Source organism: Globicephala melas, chromosome 3 (genome assembly GCF_963455315.2).
Source record: "Globicephala melas chromosome 3, mGloMel1.2, whole genome shotgun sequence".
Taxonomy (NCBI): Eukaryota; Metazoa; Chordata; class Mammalia; order Artiodactyla; family Delphinidae; genus Globicephala; species Globicephala melas.
The window spans coordinates 167,028,195-167,041,878 of NC_083316.1; the positions used below are offsets into that span (position 1 = coordinate 167,028,195).

The window sequence follows — 13,684 nt, forward strand, 5'->3', positions numbered from 1 at the left end:
CAGACGAGCAAAGGCCTGTTGGGGTGCCCCGTCCACCTCAGACCTGCTGTTGCCATGTGGGCGTCACTGACCTCACATCACAGAGGGGAGAGAGATGGGGCGCCGAGGCTCCAGAGCTTATCAGCAGTCATTGGAGGGCATGTCCAGAGCCCTCGGTTGGTGGGGCTGCTGCCTGCGGTCAGGAGCTGGGGGGGGTCAGCATGATTTCGTAAGCGGCTGTGTTTTCTCCTGAAGGAAGCAGAGGCATGGAACGAACAGTTGTGATGGATAAATCGAAAGGGGAGCCTGTCATTAGTGTGAAAACCACAAGCAGGTCAAAGGAGAGAGTAAGTATCGCTTCTGCCCTCTCAAGTCTAGCTAGTTCTGATGGTGGTTTAACAACCACTCGGATTTGCAGTATAAGAACAACGTTGTTTCACCTTTGAAGTGTTAAGAAAAAGAACTCAAAAGGCGTATTAACTATTTAGAGTATATGTACAGGCACGAACTAGGTTCTGAAACTTATTTCAAAACAATACTTAATTGTGTTTGCTCCCCATAAATGTGTTGACCCTTTGCCGGTCCTGTTAGGTTATAGGTTATACTGTTTTCTAGAAGGAGAATTGATTCACAAGTTGGATGGAATGGGCAAGACCCAGGGCTTGTCAAGTTGGAAGGCAGGTTCTACTCTTTGGTTAATCTAATAGTACTTTATTTATTTTCTTTAGTTTTTCTAGTCTCCTATTAAATTAACCAAAAAGAAAAGTAGAGTCCACCCTAAAACTGTCTTCCATGTTATCAGAGAATGAGCTCCATCGCTTCTGTGGGCCATGCTGCTGGACAAGCTAGTTGCTTGTCCATTTTGCTGCTTCTACTCTGGAAAACAAAACCCTCTGCATCCAGCTGAAGGTTCTAACTAAAAGGTTAATGAGGAGAGTAATGCTGTGTTAGTGAGTGCAGAGCTAACAGTATTCATCCAAGAACACTTTGTGGTCTTGACACTTAATTTTGAAATGAACATTTGGGTTCTATAAAGCAGCAGTTCCTAATGCTGTTTTTCCTCTGGGCTATAGGAAAATCATAAAATACAGAGAAATCTAGAGAAGAAAACCCAAAAAGGCCTATAATGTTACCACCCAAATAACTCTGATGTTAAAAAAGTAACTAATAATGCAGGCCTGATTAGAACATACATGTAGTATAGAAAGATACAAGGTAAGCGAAGCAGAAGCCTGTGCTCTGCATGGGCTCCCCTCAAAGGGCATTACACATGCGGCACGTGTCTACACTCTGAAACACCATGGGGAAAGGGTCTTCCCATAACTTGGCTGCTGTACACCTCTTTGTATGTGATGTCTTGGAGAGCTTTGTGTATTGAGACATACAGTTCTGCTTTTTCTACTTTTAAAAAAATGTTTTTAAAATTTGAAATAATTACAGATTCACAGGAAATTGAGGCCCAGGAACCCGTCACCTGGTTTCATCCAGTGGCTCCATCTCGTGTAACCGTGTAGCACAGTCACAGAGCCAGGAGGGTGGCATAGAGGGTGTGAACAGTGCTAGGACATTTTGTCACCCGTGTAGATTTGTGTCCCATCACCACAGTCCAGATGCAGAACTAGTCCATCAGCACAAAGATCTCCTCCTTGGTATCCCTTTATTGTCACACCCACCCCACCAGCCCATCCCCAGCGCCGGGAAACCTCTAACCTGTCTTACATTACCAGCATGTTGTCGTTGTGAGCAAGTGTTTAAATGGAATCGTGCAACCGTGACCTTGAGATTGGCCTTTTCCCTCAGCGTGATGTCCCTGAAATCCATCCAGGTGGTGGTGTGTGTCCTTTTCCTTGTAAAGCTCGTATCATTTCAGCTTACGGATGCACCTTGATCATTTTTAACCAGTCCCCTGGTGACGGACGTTTGGTTGTTTCCACATCCCCTATTGAAAATGGCTGTAGTGCAACATTTGCGTGCACGCCTGTTGGCAGTGTTGGTCCAAAGCCGCCAGGATGTTGTTCATTGTGATAGATACTATCAGAGTGCCCTTCAGAAAGGTTATAGAGGATACTTAGGTTCACTGAGTGTGTAGCGTGTGCTGGGCTGCTAGGAAGTGGCCGAGGCCAGCCTTGAACTTGGAGTCGGATTCGGCACCTCCACTGCCATGCTGGCCTCCCCAGAAGATCACATCCGTACCTCGGAACATAGGGCATCTGCCCTTCCTCACTCCAGTCTGCAGTGTGTGTGATCAGACTCTCAACTCTGCCCATCTTGAGGGTAATGGCGATGTTTTGGGTTGCAGATCTGTCCCTGTAATGAGGGTGTCCTCTGTGTCCCCCTCCTTTGCCTATCTTTCTTTTGGATTGCTTTGTCTTTCATTGACGTTTTTGCCCCTTAGTGAGCGAATTAAGAAAATAAGCTGAGGAGCATTTGAATAGTGTCTCCCAGGCCCCCCTTCCCTGGAGATTCTGAGGTGGCGGGTCTGCAGGAGGCCCTGGGTTCTGAGCTACGTAAAAACTTCTGGGAGAGTCTGCTTGTGGCCAGTTTGGGAGTCCCAGCCTTTGAGAGCCTCAGAAATGGGTATTGGCTGTCATTGTTTCCTGTCTTCTCCCAGAAATGTAAGAGCATAGAAGTTGCCCACTGGTACTTTCTGCCTTACTGGCAGTGCTGTTTTACATTCAAGTGCCTTTGGTTGGTTCTTTTTTGAGGCCACATGCCTGAGGCCTGAGCCAATAGCTGAGAAGTGAAAAACGCAGCCCCTCCTCCAGCTGTCTGTCTAGACAGCTGCTTCGACAGCTTCCCCAGTGAACGAAGGGGTCGCTGCGGGCATCGAGTGCACATGGCCTGTGCCTCTGGGGAGCCTCGTTTTGCTTTAGATAATGCAGAGCGCTTGGCTCTGCTGCTGCAGAAAAACTGCTGAGGTTTCACCCCACCTTTTCTCTGCCATTAATGCCCTTTGAAAGCAAGACTCTAGCAGCGTAACTCAGATGGCGGTGTGAGGCGGCCTGTGCTGGGGCCTCCCTGTAAACTACGTGGGATTGAAGGATCTTAGTCTAGTCCAGATGTGCATACTCCACTTGCGTCGTGCATCTGTTGTCAGCATTTTCCTAACATTAATAAACCAATTTTGGTAAACAGAGCTCAAAGAGTCAGGATCGCAAATCGGAAAGCAAAGAGAAGAGAGACATCTTGTCCTTTGACAAAATCAAAGAGCAAAGGGAACGAGAGCGCCAGAGGCAGCGGGAACGGGAAATCCGAGAGACAGAGAGGCGGCGGTGAGTGGGGGCCGAGCGAGGCCGGCGGGTCCATGGTCTCCTCTTGGGAGGGTTGCTCTTCCTCCTAAGCGAGTCGCCTGTGTGGCTGTGGCTCACTGGCCTCCTAGTGTGTTTCCTCTGAGAGCGAAAGGCGGGGGCGTTCACACTGGCCCATGGTAGTCCCGTGACATTTCATCAGAGCCCGTTTCTGCTCGGCAGCATCTCCTCTGGCTGAAGTTGCACCCTGGACCAAGTAGCAAGCGGACCCACGCTGCCTATGGCTTTGGTAGAAGGGTCTCCAGGGTTGAGGCCTCAGTTTTTGCCGCCAAACCCTTCCACGTGAATTAGATCAACATGGCAGCCCAGGAACAGGCTGGCCTGTTAGAGCTGTGATTCACATCTTTGCTCCTGAGACGTCTGCGTTTCGTGGCGTTTTCAGGCAGCAGCGGTCCCACAGCGATTCTGTGCCCCTTTGCTGAGGAGATGGTTTGTTGAAGCAGGCTTGTCATTTCCATTTTCGCTTTCTGCCATTTCACACCAGGTTGTCTAGAGCTCCCTCGTCATTTTCCCTTAAACGTCACCCAGTGAAGTTGTGATACTGCAGTGTTTGGGAAACTTTCTTGAGCTAAGGCAGATCATGTAGAAACTTCTCCAGTTTGCTTTTCCAAAACAGTGTGATTTCAGCCTCTGCATATGGGGTTTAGCAAGTAAAAATTTCTTGATCATTTGGAGATGTTTTGCTTCCAGCTGGCTTGCCCTTGGTTTGGACCCTTCCCAGGCACCGTGGGAGGGTGTGAAGAGAGCAGAACGGGTTTCCCCAGTCCCCGCTCAGCTCCTGGTGTGCGGTGGCTGATAAATGAGACCACCGTCCCCTTCGCTGGTGACTGGCCTTCTCCTTTCCCCACCCCCTCTTAGGTCCCTTCAAAATGACGTGCTTATTAAAAATACAGCCTTGGGCTTCCCTGGTGGCGCAGTGGTTGAGAGTTCGCCTGCCGATGCAGGGGACACGGGTTTGTGCCCCGGTCCGGGAAGATCCCACATGCCGCGGAGCGGCTGGGCCCGTGAGCCATGGCCGCTGAGCCTGCGTGTCCGGAGCCTGTGCTCCGCAACGGGAGAGGCCACAACAGTGAGAGGCCCGCGTACCGCAAAAAAAAAAAAAAAAAAAAAAAAAATACAGCCTTGTAGAGGGGAGGGGTGACAAAAAGACAGTGTTGATTGTCCCTCTTCAGGGAAAGCTACTGTCATCCGTATCTCCAGGGTTTTCTCCGTGCCCAGCAGCTTCAGAGTGGCAATTATCCGTTGCTTTTCTTACTTTCCTGACCTTTATTTAGCTATGGCTTTGTTTTGGTGCTCTTTGAGCCAGGTCCTCCTGGTCTGGACCTGAGGCTCTGTGTCTGCTCGTCATCACCCCCTCCCTCCCAGCTCACCCCAGCTTTGCTGTTTGGAGAAAGGGAAAGTGTGGAGATTGGGGTTTCTGGCCGATCGAGCAGCTTAGGGAGCCGGTTAGTGCCTGCCGCCTAGTAGCCGGCAGGGGGCAGCCAGGCCCGGGGCGAGCCAGTTCGCATCCGGGAGCTGGAAGGTTCCAGACTCCTTCGGAGGACGACATCTCGATGGCCGGGCGCCACCACGTCGGGAAGTCAGGGCGGCCTTCCTGTGTTCCCCCAGAGAGCGTGAGCAGCGTGAGAGGGAGCAGCGCCTCGACGCCCTCCACGAGGGGAAGGAGAAGGCTCGGCTGCAGCGGGAGCGCCTGCAGCTCGAGCGCCAGCGGCAGCGGTTGGAGCGGGAGCGGCTGGAACGGGAGCGGCTGGAACGGGAGCGCGAGCGCGTGGAGCGGGAGCGCCGGAAGGAGCAGGAGCGCATCCAGCGGGAGCGCGAGGAGCTGCGGCACCAGCAGGAGCAGTTGCGCTACGAGCAGGAGCGGCGGTCGGTGCTCAGGAGGCCCTACGACGTTGGGCGGTAAGGCCCCCGGCCCGGAGTGGGGCGACGGGGCGCTTCTCCTGACGTTGAAAGAGCCACCCCGCTCCTGTCCACCTTAGTGTAGGGAGTCGGAGGTGTTTCAGACAGAAACTGGGCCTCTGGACGCTTGGGCAGGGCTCCTTGCTGCCACCTCTGTGGCCAATGCAGCGTTTTTTTCCCCACCCGAGTTACGCTTCAGAGAATCTTGATTGTTGCCACTTGCTGAAGGGTTTGATGCTTTCGCCTAGGCCGTCCTGCTATTCGCACTGTGGCTCCTGGTGGAGCATGACCACTGTCTAGTGGAGTGGAGACAACCAAGCATGCGTTATGCCGCATTCACTGCCGTCTCCGTCAGGCTCGTGTGTCCTCCTAGAGGGAGAGGCTGGGTGCTGTGGAGAAGGAGATTGCCTTCCCACTCAGAAAGTAGGTTTATTGCTCTCCAGCTTCTCTGAGCGGCTTAATTGATGGTCACCCATCACCCCACCACCTGTGAGCCTAATTTTCTGGTAAAAATCAGGAAGAAGATAATTGGATACCATCCCGAGTTGTATATAGTTTGCCATCACCCGATCTAATTCCCTTTGCTTCTGCAAAAGCTCAGAGGGAGGTTCAGGTTAGCATAGCAGACGAGGAGGTGAGAACGTGGTGACTCGGAACCTCATTCCAGGAGAATCAAAGATTTCATTGCACTTGCATCTGAGCTCATGTGGGGATCAAGGTATTAACAGCCTTGTGACACAATTAGCTCACAGCGGTTCTTTTTTCAGGATTGTCAGATGAGAATGCCAGTATGCCTTTTGGCAGTTTGGGGGTTTTAATTTATCAAATCAAAGCGATAATGATTGAATGTTTAGATTTTAGCCATGCGGGACATTTTAAATGATATTGGGTCTGGAGAGAGAGCTCCCCTCCCCACTTCTGCCCTCTTTCTTTTTATTCTCATTCTCTTTCATAAATGAAATTTGCATTCTTTTTAAAATTAAAAAACAGGCGAGATGACGCCTATTGGCCAGAGGGAAAGCGCATGGCCATGGAGGACAGATATCGCCCAGACTTCCCTCGGCCCGATCACCGTTTCCACGACTTTGACCACCGTGACCGGGGCCAGTACCAGGAGCACGTGGCTGACAGGTCAGTGCCCCACCCCACTCCTGCAGCAGGGATCGGTCTCCGTCTGTTCTCTTAATGTCTGGTGCACTCGTGAGGTTCCTAGTGGGTGCCTCTGACCGTCACACGTGGGACTTAGAAACAGACCTTGAGCAGGACGTTGGGATCGGTGGTCATGTACGGCATCCTGGCTTTGTCTAGGGGGAAGGCACTTCGGAGCACGTTTCATGCACTGTCGTCTTAGAACAGATGGGCCCTGGGCAGGACCTGAACCTTGGCTTCCCCCATGCTCAGCTCTCTTGGGGGTGGCCCCGGGCTCTGGGTTTCACAGCTCCCTGTGGGGTCTCCACGGCCACACTTCCTCCCTGTCCCTCCCACTGGCACAAGCTGCTCTGGAGCACCGGGCTTTGAGGAGGGTGTGGCCCGGCCTCCTTGTTCACACAGATGAGAAAGCAGTTTAGAGAAAGGCCATGACCCGCCTGAGCAATCTGCGGGGGTCACTGACTGGCATGGGGTTGTGCCAGCCCACGTGAAGAGAGCTGACTGCGGAATGTGGCAGAGGTCCTGTTAGGCCTACTTTGTGTTTCGAGGGTCTGGGTGGGTTATTTTTCTTTTGCCAGTGCCTTTATATATTTATTTATTTATTTTTTAATATCTTTATTGGGGTATAATTGCTTTACAATGGTGTGTTAGTTTCTGCTTTATAACAAAGTGAGCCAGTGCCTTTTTAATGAAGACTATATCTCGTTTTTTAGAAAAGCAGCCCTCGATTTTTCCAGTTTAAGAATTCTCTCTCTAGGTTTCTCATCATGCTCCCCTGAGCTGCATATCCTTGAGCCATTTCCCTGCTCATTAGCTCTGGGAAGGAAGAGTGGGGGGGGGGGGAAGACAGGCTGAGAAGCAGCTCGTTTAATTAATTACGGCTGGAATTGGTTTCAGATGTGGCGTGAGTCATGTGTGTTGGGTCAGACTAGAGGTTAGGGACCTGCCGAAGCTTATTACCTGACTTGTCATCAGGCCACAGATAAAATTATAGGCATTAGCTTCATGGTGTGGGTCTCTACTTCTGAGACCCCTCTAAGGGATTTTAGTTCAGTAAAACCTTCGTTCCCACCTTCTTAGGATCCCACTTCACTCCTACCCCCAGAGAAAGCTGTGAGGCAGTTTTTTTTCAGGCCAGTAAATTACAGTTCTCATGTGGTAAAAGGGGATAAGTACTCTAATTGTGGAACTCTTCTGTGTGGTCTGCAGCAGTGTTGTGTAGAGCCATCAGGTGCCTTTGGAATGAGACATTTCTTTTTTGCAGGAGGGAAGGTTCAAGGTCAGTGATGGGAGAGCGAGATGGGCAGGTGAGTAAAAGCCAGATAGCAGGCCAGGGGCGTGCCTGCTTCTGTGGGGTGGGTGGGGCGTGGAGATGTCAGTTCTGGCCGGTGAGTAGATGTGCACAGAAATGATTGGTTAGTGAGTCTGTGTTTTGTATTTTATTTGTTTATTTATTTATTTTATTTTTTGTCTGCATCGGGTCTTCATTGCTATGAAGTAGCGGGGGCTACTCTTCATTGCGGTGCGCGGGCTTCTCATTGCGGTGGCTTCTCTTGTTGTGGAGCATGGGCTCTAGGCATGCGGGCTTCAGTAGTTATGGTGCGTGGGCTCAGTAGCTGTGGCTCACAGGCTCTAGAACGCAGGCTCAGTAGTTGTGGCACACAGGCTTAGTTGCTCCACAGCATGTGGGATCTTCCCGGACCAGGGCTCGAACCCATGTCCCATGCATTAGCAGACAGATTCTTAACCACTGCGCCACTAGGGAAGTCTCGAGTCTGGAGTCTGTTTTTTAACACAGGTAGGGCTTGTTTTTCGTTTTATTCAGTAGAAACTAATTGAAGAGATACTTGGTTGCCTACATGTTTGGAGTGCCTTGAGTCTAGGCACTGTGGGATGCCCCAGCGGGGGCTTAGTGGCCTGTTAGGGAGTCATTTAGGTCATGTTTTGGGGCATTCCTCTGTGTCGGGTACTGGGATGGGTCCCCGTGTCTGATAGTCTGCAGGTTCCCTGTGAGAGGTGCCTAGGGTGTCAGCTCAGAGAACAGAGGAGGCCTCCACGAGAAAGGTGGGGGACGGCATCAGAATCATGGCTTTTTAAAACAGGGGTGTGGGTTTTGAGAGAGTGCTATATTCGCTCTTGCTCCCCAGGTGTGCTGGCTTCCTGAGCACTGACTTGGTTGGCCAGGGGTACTAAGCCGTTCCTGCCTTCAGTACTTGCCTCCAGGCCTCCACAGTAGTATGAGCAGAGAGGGCTCTGAGGGCGCTGGCCTGCCCTAGGGGTGTGGGGAGGGCCCTCCTGTCTCCAGCAAGGAGCAGGTGCCCTGACTCTTCAGGGAAGGCGGGTCTGAGTGACTCTTCTCAGTGGACCCCGAAACATGGGGCTCTCCACGCTCATGGGTGGGAGGGCCCGCTGCTGGCCCTTCGTGTGGCACCAGTGATGGAGCTTTAGCGGCGCTTGGGGTTCTCAAGGAGGGGGTCAGGAAGTGCCCGAAGGGGCCTGGGCAGGTCCTCGTGGGTGGCTGGGGTGCTGAGCCACACCCTAGCGCGCTGAGGCAGGGTCTGCAGGTTTCCGAGACCCAGAAGGTAGACCTGCCGCGAGCTTGTCTGGGAGCCATGTGACTGGAGTCGCCCTGTCCCTCTTGTGCCTTCCAGCACTACTCAGACGACCGCCACGGCCACGGAGGACCACCAGAGCGCCATGGCCGCGACTCCCGAGACGGCTGGGGTGGCTACGGCTCCGACAAGAGGATGAGCGAGGGCCGGGGGCTGCCTCCTCCCCCCAGGTTAGCGGGCAGGCCACAGAGGGGCTGGGCATCACTGTCCTCACCGGGTGACAGGTTGGCGTCTCTGAAAGTGAACTGGGCGTGTGTACCTGCCAGGTCGCCTGGAACAGCTCCTCCTGGCCTTGTGTGGGCTCTGCCTGCTGAAGGCGGCAGCCCTGAAGCCGTCTAAGGCTTGTCCCCATCAGTAGTAGAGAAGCTTTACCCCACCCTACCCCTGAAGTTGTCTTTAGGTGTTTGTAAGGCCGGTGTCACGGCTACCACAAGTTTCTGCTGCACCTCTAGGTGGGTTTTTGGGTGTTGATCAAAGACTGGAGTGCCAGTGTGATAGATGAGAGTGTTCTTTCCTGAGCGACCTACTTAGCACTGGGTCCTTTCATGTCGTTTAGTCCTATTTGCGTTAAGTTTAAATGGGCGAGCTCCTGCACTGACAACACGTTGCACTGTGCAGCGTCACCGTGTGACTAGGGGGCTGTCACCTGAGACCATAGGCGTTGCACGCACTGAGGTGCACTCACCCTTGCAGACAGGTGTGGGGGGTCTGCTGGCTTCCTGGTCCTGGGCCTCGGAGTGGTGGTCACCGGCGGGCAGTGCCCTCGTCCTTCCACACCCAGCCTGGGGCCGGGAGGCTTTCCTGTAGGCCTCCAGGGGCTGTTGGCACCTGCACGTGGGTACCGTGTTTGGATTTTCATCTCCCGGGGTTTCTGTCTGAAACCGTTTTTAAATAGCTTTTTTGAGATATAATTCACATGCTGTGCAGTTCACTCATTTAAAGTGTGCAATTTGATGGCTTTCAGTTAATTCATAGAGTTGTGCATCCATCACCACAGTCCATTTCAGAGCATTTCTATCACCCCCGAAAGAAACCCCCGTTAGCAGCCACTCCCCATCCCCCTGGCAGCCACTAACCCACTTCTTTCCCTGTGGATTTGCCTGTTGTGGATGTTTCACATGAGTTGGAATCACACAGTGTGTTGTGTTGCCTTTTATGTCTGGCTTCGCTCACTGAGCATCGTGTTCTCAAGGTGCATCCTTGTAGCGAGTGTCAGCGCTTCATCCCTTTTCACGGCTGATTAATATTCCAGTACGTGGATGGACCACATTTTGTTTATCCATTCATTAGTTGATGGACACTTTGGTGGTTTCCACTTCGGGGCTGTTACGGAATCATGCTGCTAAGAACACTGGTCTATGAGTTTTCGTGTTAACGCATGTTTACCGGTCTCTTGGTTAGACACCTCGGAGTGGAATCTCTGGGTCATACGGTCGCTCTGTGTTTAAGCTTTTAAGGAACCACAACACTGTTCTCCAACGAGGCTGCACCATTTTACATTCCCACCAGCCCAGTGTGAGAATCCCTGTTTCTGCACACCTTCACCAACACTCGTCCTTGTCTTTTAGATAATAGCCGTCCTAATGAGGGTGAGGTGGTTGTGATGGTAGCTGTGCTGAACACCTACTTGTGTGCTTACTGGCCAAGTGTGTATCTTTGGGGAAGTGTCTGTTGCCATTCTTTGCCCACTTCTCTCAGAAACCCTTGACAGTGGGGCACGAGCCCCCAGAGCCCCCATGTCACAGCCTCACGTTAGAGGCACAGTGGGACCATTGTGTATCTGCCTTTCGTTTTGGCAAAGGGGTGGCCGTGACTGGGCGGAGCACAGCCAGAGGCTGGAGGAGCATCAGGAGCGCGCCTGGCCGGGCACAGTGGATGCGGGCACGGCGGGCCGGGAGCACTTGCGGTGGCAAGGTATGGGTTCACCCCGGCCTGCGGGTCGGGAGGGCCTCCAGGGGAGGGACAGCCACAGTCCCAGCATGCTCCAGAGGGCCAGCTTTTCCAGGGCTTCCAAGTGCAGACTCTTTCTTCTCTTCCAGGTGGTGAGAGGGGCCTGTCTGGGCCCTCGGGGCCAGGGCATGTGGCAAGTCGGGGTGGAATATCGGGGTAAGAAGTACTGTCCGCAGATAAAATTGATTTGTTCCCACTTCTCACTTCCTCTCCCTTTCTGCATGCTTGATCCACTTTCGGGGTCGAATGCTTTGAGAACAAACCCCCAAAGCAGCTCTTGGCAACTTATGCAGCTAACGCTCTTCCCCGGAATGCGACCCGTGGTTATGATTTTCCTCACCTGGAAAAAGCCAAGGGGCTCTAAAGGCCACAGAGCCCTATGCTGCAACGTGACACAGTGAGAACACAGGTGCTTCCGGGGCCAAACGTGTGCCTTTGTTCCTAGGCGAGGCGGCTTTGCACACGGCGGGCATGCCCAGGCTCACGTGGTGCCCTCCGGAGGCCTCGAGGGTGGAGGAGTGGCCGGCCAGGACCGGGGCAGCAGAGGTCCGCACCCTGCCCCCCACCCATACCCCCACTTCACCCGCCGCTACTAGAGCCCACCCACCCCGCGTGTCCTGGTAGGCAGGCAGACGTACTGTCAAGTCTATTAGCCAGAGTTACCTTGAACTTGTGGAATCTTTTAAGAAACAGAAGCAAATCCTGCCACCGTGTTGTAGCTTAATACAATGTGAATCCACTTATTTTTTCTTTTTTTTAAAATAAATGTGTTCTTGTTCTGCCATTTGTAAGACAGGGTTTCTGTTAACGAGGCATTCCATTTTCCGTTAATAAAAGTTTATGGTTCGCAGCTGTGTGTGTGTCTCAGTGATGACAGAGCAGAGAGCAGTGTCAGCCCTCGGCGGCACCGCTTTTGTTGGGGTAGCAGAGGCCGGCTCGTGTTCCTGAATTCTCACAGCTCTCAGTGAAGTGGGGCTGTGCACCTCCCCATCTCACAGGTGAGGAAATAGCTGCGGGGTCAGATCATTTGTCCGAGAGCTTGTAGGTGGCAGAGCTGGGATGGGAATTAGGAATTCTTCCCTGAGGGGAGGTGTGTGTGCGCATCGGGGGGCCCTGGGACCAGCACTTCACCTCTTCTGCTGGGGTGCCTGGGGGTGTCCATCCAGTGGTGGTGTGCGTTTTGGGGGCCTGACTGAGGGCTGGGGATGGGGCAGACCCTGCCTGGTGTGAGCCCAGCTATATCCCATCCGCCCGTTTTTCTGGAAATGCAAATTCATAGGTGAAATCTCATTTGTGATTATAAGCAGCAGCAATCTTCTTCATTAAAGACCCCTGTGTGGCCAGAGGGGCCATCTCTGTTCCTCTGGAAGGATCGTGGCTGCCCACGCAGAGCTGATGTCGGGACACGGAATGGGTGACTGCAGGCTTGTTGGGGCAGAAGCCATGAATGAGGTGGCCTGGTGGCCACAAGACTGATCTGGGACCTGCGCAGGGCCTGGGGTCAAGAGGGACGCTGGTTTCCCGCGAATCTCAGCCCTGGACCGGCGTGGTCTGGATTGGCGTGTGAAGAGTTAACCCATGTGCCGCCTACTGGCAACCTGATTCCCTCCCTCCCCTCCGTAACTAGGACAGCCACCCCACAGGCCCCGGAACAATTGCCAATTCTCCTGGAGTTCCCTGTGTTCCTGCTGGGGTGTTTAGTTTGAAAAGAGCAATCTGAAAACCCTGCCGAGCTTGCCGAGGAAGCCGGCCCTCGAGTCCTGTCTGCTTGAATTGCCCAAATAAACACCTCATGCGCTTCCTTCACCGCAGGGGCTTTTAGAGTCATTTTCCAATGACAGGTTGACAGGACGACGTCTCCATGGTGCAGTCGGGGCCAGTGTGGCATGTTTTCTCCTGCATGGAGAGCTTCATCTTCCCACCCCGCAAGCTAGTCTAGAAATTGGGGTCCGGGTGTCCCAAGTTGGCCAAGAGAAGCCAGATTCGACTTGGGGTTGAGGGTGAGACCGGTTGTCAGATCTTGTCACAAGATAGGAGCAAGTCCTGAAGTGCAGAGCCAGGGCTTGACCAGGGCACTGCCGCCCAGCTGGCTCGAGGGGACCCCGGGAAGCGTGGAGGGTGTGGGCCAGTCCCCCCGGACAGCCTGTGGGGAGAGACAAGTCCTTTCCTCATTAGCTGGGCCTAACACCAGTCTCTGTTTTACATGGATACATAGGACAACATTGATTGGCCACGGCTGCCGTACTCGGCACGACAGACTGGGTGATATAAACAAGGGAAATTTATCTTCTCCCAGTTCCAGAGGCAGGAGTGCTTGATCAGGTGTCAGCAGGGCTAGTTCCTTCTGAGGCTGGGGGGCGGGGGTGGGGGCGGAGGGTAGGGAGGGGGATCTGTTCTAGGTCCTCTCCCAAACTCTGGTGGCAGCTGGCAGCCTTTGGCATCCCTTGACTTGTACATCCATCACCCCGTCTCTACCTCCTTCACCCAGCCTTCTCCCTGTGTGTGTGTCTGCGTCTGAATTTCAGACTGGATTTAGGGCCCACCCTACTGACCTCATTTGAACTTGATTACCTCTGTACCGGCCTTGTCTTCAAATACAGTCACATCCCAAGGTCCTGGGGGCCAGGACCTCAACATGTGAATTTGGAGGGGGACACAGTTTACAGTTTTCATACATACAGATTTTTCAGGAGTGCAACTTCTGGATAAATTGAGGGAAAACGGCTTGTCATTTAGTCCAGAACCTTACCAAGAGTTGTTCACCGTTTCTGTGAACAGACCTGCAGG

At 53.0% G+C, this 13,684-nt stretch overlaps 1 protein-coding gene across 2 annotated transcripts in view; it reads left to right on the forward strand.

Annotated features, from left to right (window-relative positions):
• Nucleotides 1-11,747, forward strand: part of SAFB2 (scaffold attachment factor B2) — a 33,449-nt gene extending 21,702 nt beyond the window's left edge. The window contains exons 13-21 of one of the 2 annotated variants that reach the window (XM_030879386.2): nucleotides 235-326; nucleotides 3,115-3,251; nucleotides 4,896-5,186; nucleotides 6,177-6,317; nucleotides 7,600-7,642; nucleotides 8,987-9,117; nucleotides 10,749-10,861; nucleotides 10,987-11,053; nucleotides 11,343-11,747. In XM_030879386.2, the coding sequence (XP_030735246.1) occupies nucleotides 235-326; nucleotides 3,115-3,251; nucleotides 4,896-5,186; nucleotides 6,177-6,317; nucleotides 7,600-7,642; nucleotides 8,987-9,117; nucleotides 10,749-10,861; nucleotides 10,987-11,053; nucleotides 11,343-11,493 (1,166 nt within the window). In that variant the 3' untranslated portion in view covers nucleotides 11,494-11,747. The remainder of the gene's footprint in view (nucleotides 1-234; nucleotides 327-3,114; nucleotides 3,252-4,895; nucleotides 5,187-6,176; nucleotides 6,318-7,599; nucleotides 7,643-8,986; nucleotides 9,118-10,748; nucleotides 10,862-10,986; nucleotides 11,054-11,342) is intronic. The other variant, XM_030879388.3, reaches the window with a different exon arrangement.
• Nucleotides 11,748-13,684: the final 1,937 nt, after the last annotated feature.